The following is a 9,168-nucleotide window of genomic DNA, read 5'->3' on the forward strand; positions in this document are numbered from 1 at the left end:
GGGTGGGCATTACCCCATTTCACAGATGAAGAAACTGAGGCCACAGCCGATGAGACAGGAATGTGGTATGCATCTTACCCTTCCCAGTCGGCTTTTTGAGGATGGCCCTGGTGGAGGTGGGACCCTGTCCTGCCCCTCTATCCAGAGAAGGGGACCCCGTCCCTACTGGAGCACCTCCTGTCCACTTATCTGGCTCCTCCCTTTATCTGGCCTGACCACCTCCACCCCCACCCTGGCCATGGGTGCCTCTCCCAGGGCTGCGCTCCGCTTCAGGTCTCCTTCCGGCTGCCACCCATGCTCCCGGCAGCTGTGGCCCCCACCTTGACAGGCACACCCAACCCCGCAGGGTCAGGGCTAGGCCAGAGAGGGAGAGGCTGGGATAACCCTTGGAAGGGGGTCACAGGGGCTGGGGTTTGAGGAATGAGGAGCAGTTTGTCACATAAAGATGATGTGGCCAGGCGCGGTGGCCCATGCCTGTAATCCCAGCACTTTGGGAGGCCGGGGCGAGTGGATCACGAGGTCAAGAGATCAAGACCAGCCTGGCTAACATGGTGAAACCCCATCTCTACTAAAAATACAAAAATTAGCTGGGTGTGGTGGCACACATCTGTAGTCGCAGCTACTTGGGAGGCTGAGGCAGGAGAACCGCTTGAACCTGGGAGGCGGAGGTTGCAGTGAGCCAAGATCGCGCCACTGCACTTCAGCCTGGGTGACAGAGCAAGACTCTGTCTCAAAAAAAAAAAAAAAATTGGGGCGTGGTGGCTCACGCCTATAATCCCAGCACTTTGGGAGGCTGAGGTGAGCGGATCACTTGAGGTCGGGAGTTTGAGACCAGCTTGACGAACATGGAGAAACCCGTCTCTTCTAAAAAATATATAATTAGCCTGGCGTGGTGGCGCATGCCTCTAATCCCAGCTACTCGGGAGGCTGAGGCAGGAGAATCACTTGAACCTGGGAGGCGGAGGTTGCAGTGAACCCAGATAGCACCACCACACTCCAGCCTGGGCAACAAGAGCGAGACTCCGTCTCAAAAAAAAAAAAAAAAAAGGATGGTCCAGGAAGTGGGAATGGCTTGTTAGTGAACTGGGCCCAATTGGAGGGAGGAGGGGCAGGGGGTCTATTAATGGGGCCTGGATGACAGGCTGGGGCCGCAGGTGGGACCTGCAGAGCCAGGCTTATTCTGCTTCCAGGCAGAACAAAGGTGGCGGAGGGAGCTGTGGGCTGGCGCCAAATGGGCAGCCCGGGCAGGACATTGGGGTCCTCTGTGAGTGGCCAGCAGCCCCCACCTCCCTCCCTGCCTCTCGCCTTTCATGTGTGGCTCTATCACCTGGACACCGTCACCTCAGTCTGGTCGGGAGAGAAATGGGACATGGGTTGTGGGAGACTCCTGGACACCGTCACCTCAGTCTGGCCGGGAGTGGAATGGGACATGGGTTGTAGGGACATGCTGGGCTTCACGGGCCACTGTATGGCCCTCTGGGGACCACATGCCCAGAGCCAGTTGAAGCGAATAAATGTGCTAAAACGCTTCCCCACCATTTCCCATACTCGGTGTCCCCATGGTTCAGTGGGCTGTTCCTGGGTGTGATGGAGACAAACCCGGTGCCCTGTTCTGCCGCACTGAGCCCCTGGCTGTCCTCACGGAAGGGCCTTGACCGCCTGGTTCCCGGCCCCACCCTGGCTGCCTCCTGCTCCAGGACGCGTCCAGCCAGCACGGGCTGTTCCCTCAGGATATCAGGTGTCTCGGGTGTCCTGGGGCCTGGCTCCAAGGCTCACACCTCCCTGGCGGCGGGGGCAGGGGGGTCCCCGGAGTGAGCAGCTCCTCCCGCTGAGCCCCTGCCAAGTCCCAGCTGTGCCCTTGGTCTTATTTATAGGGTCCTGGTGGCCTGGCAGGAACTCGAAGATCTGGGGCTACAGCCGGGGGGCGGGGAGGGTGGGGCCTGGGCAGAGACTGCTCCCGTGGCCTGGTGGCTGCCACAACCTTCCCTGGGCTGGGGGTTCCTGGAGAAGTGGGGGCCTGGTCACTCGTGCCCTCAGGCCCAAGTGGAAAGGAAGCCAGGCAGAGGACCCTGGGCTGTTCAGAATACCTGGTCTGCTGAGCGGTGGCCTCAGAGTCACAAGCACACCTGGAGGCCCCCAACAGTACCTGGCCTCAAGTGGAGCCGTGACAAGTCACCCGCATGGGACCATGACGTGGGAGTAAGCTGCCTGTCCGTGCTGACAGGCCCGGGGTGGCCTCTGTCGCCATCCCAGCTCCAGTGACACAGGCAGGCCCACCCTCCCCACTCACCCCCCGGAATCCCTTGCCTACCCCACTCCACAGGCCCTATCCCAAGGAGGGGAGGAGGTCAGGAGACCCCACCCCCGCCGTCCGCACAGCACCTGGAACCAGTGTCACCCGCCCCCAGGGTTATGGAAAGGAGAAGAGGCGGGCCCAGCGGGGCAGTGCCAGGGAGCCACCTCCTCCTGGGCCTACCCCACTCCATCTGGGGCCAACCCAGAAGCCTAGGTGCCAAAAACACTGCAGATTCGGCACCCAGCCAGGCAGGGCCACCCACAGGACGGGCGGGCACAGGGCGGGGCCACCGTGGGAGCGGGTGGGGCCCGCCTCTTCCCAGAGGCTGGTGGGCGGGGCCAAGGGCTGGCAGGGCTCAGGGTCAAGGCCTGGAGACCAGGAACTGGGCCGAGGTGTCAGGAGCGGCGGGGACACCCCTCCACGCCCGATGTCCCCATCACTGGCGACCTTCACCCTCCCCACCATCGTGGGGTGAAGGTCAGCACCCTGCCTGCCTGGCTGCACCCCACCCACCCCCTCGAGCCTGCTTCCTACAGACCTCCCAGTGCCCGAAGGGGCATTCAGTCCAGGGAGCTCAAAGCCCCTATTCCCAGGGGGACATGGAGGACGTAAGCAGAGGCCCAGGACGCTCCCGGCTTCACCGGGCCAGGTAGAGTAACAAGAGCGGAGCACAGTCAGGCTTCCCGGTCTTTAATGGGGCGGGGGCTGGGGGCAGCTCATCCAGAGAGGTGGCTCCGAAGCTGAGGTGGACCTTGGCGGCTGGCTCTGCAGGGCAGAGGGGATGTCATGCGGCCCGTCAGGCTGGGGGGATCTTGAGAGGTGGAAGGAGAGCCCCATGGGTGGCAGCCACAGCTCAAAGCTGAGGGGGATCGTCTGTCCCTGCCCCAGTCCCCAGGGCTTTAAACACAAGCAGGGCCTGGGGCCCAGGCAGAAGACTGCACTGCCCTCTGGTGGCCTCCTTGACAGGGACAGCTTCCCCAGGTGGCCCGGGACCCCAGGAGCTAGCTGGGCCCACCTGGCACCCCTGCCCAGCCCCTAGCCGGGCCTCAGGACATGGGGTACGCACCGCCTACTCCAGGGCCTTCACCAAGGCCTCGTTGGCCTCAATTCGGATCTGGATCTCTGCCCGAGTGGCCTCGTCAGCTGCCCCCAACAGCTCCGCCTGGGCCTTCTCCAAGTTCGCCTTGGCTGCCTGCAAGGGATTGAGGGGCAGTGAGGGGCCAGCAGGGACCCCAGCCCGGCTCCTGGTCCCTTAATGCTCCCTCCCCCGCAGCCTGGACAACTCCCACCCTGCTCAGCCTCAGGTCCCCTCTGGCACTCACCCCCAGGTCCAACATGTCCAGCGTCACTGCCTCTTCTGCCAATAACTGCACGGAAGAGTCGGCGTTCACTGCGATGGAACCACTGCTTACTGGGGGAATGGGGTGGGGGGAAGGTGTGAGACCTTACGGGGCCAGTCTCAGGGACGCCCCTGGTCAAGTGCAGAGCCCCCTGTGAACCAGAAGCTCGACAAACACTCAAGTCTGTGTCCTGAGTGTGCTAACAGACCCACAGGACTGGCCCTGGGGCCCAACATGGGGGGCAACTGCTAGAGAACAAAACAGGGGCCCCAAGAAAGAACTAGAAGCTGGAGGGACCCCCAAAAGCACTGCCTGGGGACAGAGACCCTCCCTCTGACCCACCACCCATGGGCTGAGCTGGGATCCGGGCCAAAAGCAAGCTGAGTTCAAAGCCGGCTCTACCACTGGAAGCCAGTGATGCTTACAACTGCTTTTTTCCTGCACAAATGACCTTCCTCCCCTAATCTGATCAGTCCTCCTGACATGGTTTCTTGAGGGTTTTTTTTTTTTTTTTGGCACAGGGTCTCACTCTTGTTACCTAGGCTGAAGTGCAGTGGCATGATCGTGGCTCACTGCAGCCTTGAATTCCCCGGCTGAAGCGGTCCTCTTGCTTCAGCCTCCCAAGTAGCTGGACCACAACCAGCTAATTTTTTGTAGATACGGGATTTCACTATGTCGCCCAGGCTGGTCTCAAACTCCTGGGCTCAAGAGACCCTTCCACCTCGGCCTTCCAAAGTGCTAGGATTACAGGTGTGAACCGCCACACCCAGCCTCGCCTGGTTAGTTTCTTTTTATTTTTTGTAGAGACGGGGTCTCACTATGTTGCCAAGGCTAGTCTCGAACTCCTGGGCTCAAGCGATTCTCCCACTTCAGTCTCCCAAAGTGCTGAGACTACAGGCATGAGCCACTGGGCCTGGGTGGTTTTACATCTCTTGCTTCACCCATCACACGTTGGTTAGTCCAGAGCCAGTCATAAACCGGTTGAGAGCAGGGTCCCCTCTGGTTCGCTTTCATCACCGCCCAGCCCAGGCTCCTCAGTGGACAAGCCTGCTAAAACTGTATTTTCTTTTTTGAGATGGAGTTTCACTCTTGTTGCCCAGGCTGGAGTGCAGTGGCACGATTTCCACTCACTGCAACCTCTGCCTCCAGGGTTCAAGCGATTCTCCTGCCTTAGCCTACTGAGTAGCTGGGATTACAAGCGGCCACCACCACACCCAACTAGTTTTCTGTTTATATATATATATACATGTATTTTTTTTTGAGATGGAGTCTCGCTCTGTAGCCCAGGCTGGAGTGCAGTGGCACAGTCTCTGCTCACTGCAAGCTCTGCCTCCCGGGTTCACGCCATTCTCCGGCCTTAGCCTCAGAGTAGCTGGGACAACAGGTGCCGCCACCACGCCCAGCTAATTTTTTGTATTTTTAGTAGAGAAGGAGTTTTACCGTGTTAGCCAGGATGGTCTTGATCTCCTGACCTCGTGATCCTCCCGCCTCGGCCTCCCAAAGTGCTGGCATTACAGGTGTGAGCCACCGCGCCCGGCCTAGAACTATTTTTTCTCGCAGCCTCAACTGAGACGGAGACTGACCTGGGATGTGGAGCCCCGGTCTGGCCTGGCCCTGCAGCCCTCCATCGGACTCACCGAAGTATTTGGAGGTGGTGCCGTCCTCTGCATGCACCACAACCAGCCCCGGCCGCAGGACCTGCAGCGTGGGCACGTGGGCCGCCAGGATGCCGAAGGCTCCGGTCAGCGTGGGCACGTCCACCTGCCGGACGTTGGCACCGTTGAAGAACACCTGCGACAACAGCGTGGGGAATGATGGCGGGGCAGGCCGGCCCCGCGCCCACCCTGGACTCGGCCTGTCCTGCTGAGAAATGGGTCCGGGCAGGACCTGGCGCTGATGTGAGGCACTGAGACAGCCCAGTGCAGGGATCAGAGATTGCAGCTTTGGTCCTCAACGCTGCGCTTCATTCTACTGATCCGCGAAATGGAAATGCAACGATCCGGCGACACCCAGGCTTTGGCCAGGGAGATCGGGGAGGGCACCCAGGAGGCGCTTATCTCGGGGAGGTGCCCGGGACGAGGGCAGCGCAGGGCTCGGGCGGCAGAGGCAGGGCCGAGGGTCCAGGACTGAGTGACCTCGGCTTCCGGGGCGCGCGGATCCGGGGACCCGGAAGCGGGGGGTCGCGCCCTGGGGGTGGGGACCCTGGACTCCGGGGGAGGCGGCCACGGAGGGTCCCGACCCGCAGCGCCCGCACCTGCGTTGGGGAGGCGAAGGTGAAGGACATCTGGTTGGGGCCGGCGGCGGCAGCCGGGGCGGCGGCGGCCTCGGCATAGGCACGGGCCTGACGGACGAGGCGGCCAAGTCCCGGGCGGCGGAGCAGCGCGGCGGGCAGCATGGCAGCGACGGGCGGCAGGAAGCGTGTGGCGGGCGGGTGGCGGACTCCGGCGCTGTGCGGGCGGCCTGGAGGACGAGGAGGACGACGCGCAGGGACGTCTGGGAGGAGGAGTCCCGGCAAGAGCGCAAGCGCGAACTACGACTCCCAGCAGGGTGCACGCGACGTTGCGACGTTGAGGAGGCAACGCCCCGTCGTGGGGTATTCTGGGGGTTGCAGTTTTGTTCTGGCCCCTTATCCAGCGGGTATTCAGATAAGGGCGGTGAGACCGTCCTGGGAGGTGGAGGGAGTAAAACGAGCTTCAGTGAAATTCAAGATTGGGCTGCCTGGTGGCTCACGCCTGTAATACCAGCGCTTTGGGAGGCTGAGCCCAGAGGATCACTTGAGGCTTGGAAACCAGTCTGGGCAACAGTGTGGATCGCCCCCGCCCCCGACCTGTCTGTACAAAAAAAAAAAAAAAAAAAAGATTTTTGGGGCGCTCATTGGATGCAGGGTCCTGGATAGACATCAAGAAAACATCAAGATTCCTGTTCTGGGCCAGGTGTGGTGGCTCCCATCTGTAATCCCAGCACCTTGGGAGGCCGAGGCAGGAGAATCACTTGACCCCAGGAGATCGAGACCAGCCTGGGCAACATAGGGAGACCCTGTCTCTACAAATAATCAAAAAATTAGCCTGGCATGGTGGTGCACGCCTGTAGTCCCAGCTACTGGGGAGGCTAAGGCGGGAGCATCGCTTCGGCCTAAGAAGGTTGAGGCTGCAGTGAGCTATGATTGCACCACTGCACTCTAGCCTGGGCGACAGAGTGAGAATCCTGCTCTGGGGCCAGGAATCGTTTAGCAGACATTTGAGATCATTAATAAGCAGATCAGGCCAGGCGCGGTGGCTCACGCCTGTAATCCTAGCACTTTGGAGGGCGAGGTGGGCGGATCACCTGAGGTCAGGAGTTTGAAACCAGCCTGGTCAACATGGCGAAACCTCGTCACTAAACATACAAAAACTAGCCGAGCATGGTGGTGGGCGCCTGTAATCCCAGCTACTCGGGAGGCTGAGGCAGGAGAATCGCTCGAACCCGAGGGGAGGAGGTTGCAGTGAGCCAAGATCGCGCCACTGCACTCCAGCCTGGGCGACAGAGCAAGACTCTGTTTCAAAAATTAATTAATTAATTAATTAAGAAATAAGCAGGTAGTAGTGATAGGTGGTGACAAATGCCAAAAATAAATATTAGTAAAAGTCGAGAAAGAGTGCAGGATGGGACAAGGTGGAAGGCTGCAGGTGCCGCTGTTCTAGGGAATGGCGACCGCGGCCAGGGGCACAGCGCGGGCAGGAGCGCGGGCGATGCGGGAGGGTTCGCTGGGAACCCCAGACCCTGGCGCGCTGCTCCCCGACGCCGGCAGAGGGCGCTCCGCGCCCGGAGATGCGCTCACCGCCCCCCACCTCCTGCCTGGCCCTCGCCCCCGCGCACCGCTGACGCAGGAGCGCGTGCGCGGGCGGCTCGGGGCTCCGCTGCCGTCAGCCAGCGGCCCGCGCAGCCTCGCTCACGGCCATGACGTCACTGCCCCGCCCCCGCGCTCACGCAGGTCCGAGGCACCCGTCCGAGCCCCAAGCCCCCCTCTTTAGGCTCCGGGAAAATGCAGAGTTGGGGATGGCGGGGGTTGGGGCTCTGGCTCCTTGGAAAGGGCCTTGTGCCTGGCGCTGTGGGCTGGACCCCAGGGGTGCAGGGAGCTGGGGTAGGGCCTGGGGCTGTCCGACACCATCCGTGGCTCCTTACACCCGGAGGTTGCACCCTCGCCCCCTGCCCGTGTTCACGCCAGTGGAGTGGCGGGCGCTCCTGTCCTCTGGAACACGGACACCTGAAGAAGGCCCTGCTGGCCGGACTCAGGATGAAGGGTTGGGCCTGGCTCCTCCCGACGGGCCAGAGCTGTGAGGGTCACTTGGGGCCTGGTCATTCTGGCCCTGGTTCGGGGGGCGCAGAGGGGAAGCCCCGCTTACTTTTCTAGGCATGACCTGTGCACCACATCCTCTCCTGGCTCTCGGGACCTCATATCCAGCTGCCACTCCAGGACGCTAGGAGGCCTAATAGACTGAATCTCACTCATGGAACCACTCCCCTCCAGTCCCCACTCCAGGGTCGCCCACGGGTGAGGGCGGCATTACTCCAGCCCCAAACCTGGGGTTCCTCTGGAATTCCGCCTGTGCACCCAGCATGGCCACCGCGGCTACCGTCTCTGGCCTAGCAGGCCCCAGCCTCCGCCTGTTTAGTACAAGTACCTTTTCTTCATACAGCCATAGGGAGTCTTTATTAAAAATCGGAAGCCTGGCGGGGTGTGGGGGCTCACGCCTGTAGTCCCAACACTTTGGGAGACTGAGGCAGAGGATCTCTTGAGTCTGGGAGTTCAAGACCAGCCTGGACAACATAGCAAGATTCCATCTCTACAAAACAAAAACAAAAAATTAGCTGGGCATGATGGCGCGGGCCTGTAGTCCCAACTACCTTCTGGGCTGAGGCTGGAAAATTGCTTGAATCTGGGAGGTGGAGGTTACAATGAGCCGTGATCGCACTACTGCACTCCAGCCTGGGTGACAGTGCGAGACTGTCTCTCCAAAAGGCAAAAACAAAATACAAAAAACCCTGAAGCCTGCCCATGTCATGGTCCTGCTGGGAACAAGACAGTTTCTCTGCTTCCTCCACAGGCGCTGACCTGCAAACTTTTCTGCCTCGAAACCTTTGCCCATGCAATTCCCATCTGCCTGGCACCAGGTTCCCTGGTGCTGCCCCTGTGCCTGGAGCACCAGTCATAAGAGAAGGGCTGGCCGGGCGCGGTGGCTCAAGGCCGGGCGCGGTGGCTCAAGCCTGTAATCCCAGCACTTTGGGAGGCCGAGATGGGCGGATCACGAGGTCAGGAGATCGAGACCATCCTGGCTAATACGGTGAAACCCCGTCTCTACTAAAAAAATACAAAGAAAAACTAGCCGGGTGCGGTGGCGGGCGCCTGTAGTCCCAGCTACTCCGGAGGCTGAGGCAGGAGAATGGCGGGAACCCGGGAGGCAGAGCTTGCAGTGAGCTGAGATCGGGCCACTGCACTCCAGCCTGGGCGACAGAGCGAGACTCCGTCTCAAAAAAAAAAAAAAAAAAAAGAGA

At 60.8% G+C, this 9,168-nt stretch overlaps 1 protein-coding gene across 2 annotated transcripts; it reads right to left on the reverse strand.

Moving 5' to 3' along the window:
• Nucleotides 1–2,970: 2,970 nt before the first annotated feature.
• On the reverse strand, nucleotides 2,971–6,127 carry ATP5F1D (ATP synthase F1 subunit delta). Of its 2 annotated transcripts, none has more exons than XM_033199645.1 (5): nucleotides 5,891–6,127; nucleotides 5,274–5,427; nucleotides 3,619–3,707; nucleotides 3,363–3,488; nucleotides 2,971–3,061 (listed from the first exon to the last, which is right to left on the reverse strand). In XM_033199645.1, exons 1-4 carry the CDS (start codon nucleotides 6,029–6,031, stop codon nucleotides 3,366–3,368), a joined length of 507 nt encoding a protein of 168 aa, XP_033055536.1. In that variant the 5' UTR covers nucleotides 6,032–6,127; the 3' UTR covers nucleotides 2,971–3,061; nucleotides 3,363–3,365. The 2 variants fall into 2 exon arrangements, with proteins under 2 accessions (XP_033055536.1, XP_033055538.1); XM_033199647.1 differs by having other exon boundaries at nucleotides 2,971–3,107; nucleotides 5,891–6,126.
• Nucleotides 6,128–9,168: the final 3,041 nt, after the last annotated feature.

Source organism: Trachypithecus francoisi, unplaced genomic scaffold (assembly GCF_009764315.1).
Source record: "Trachypithecus francoisi isolate TF-2019V2 unplaced genomic scaffold, Tfra_2.0 Lachesis_group5, whole genome shotgun sequence".
Classification (NCBI taxonomy): Eukaryota; Metazoa; Chordata; class Mammalia; order Primates; family Cercopithecidae; genus Trachypithecus; species Trachypithecus francoisi.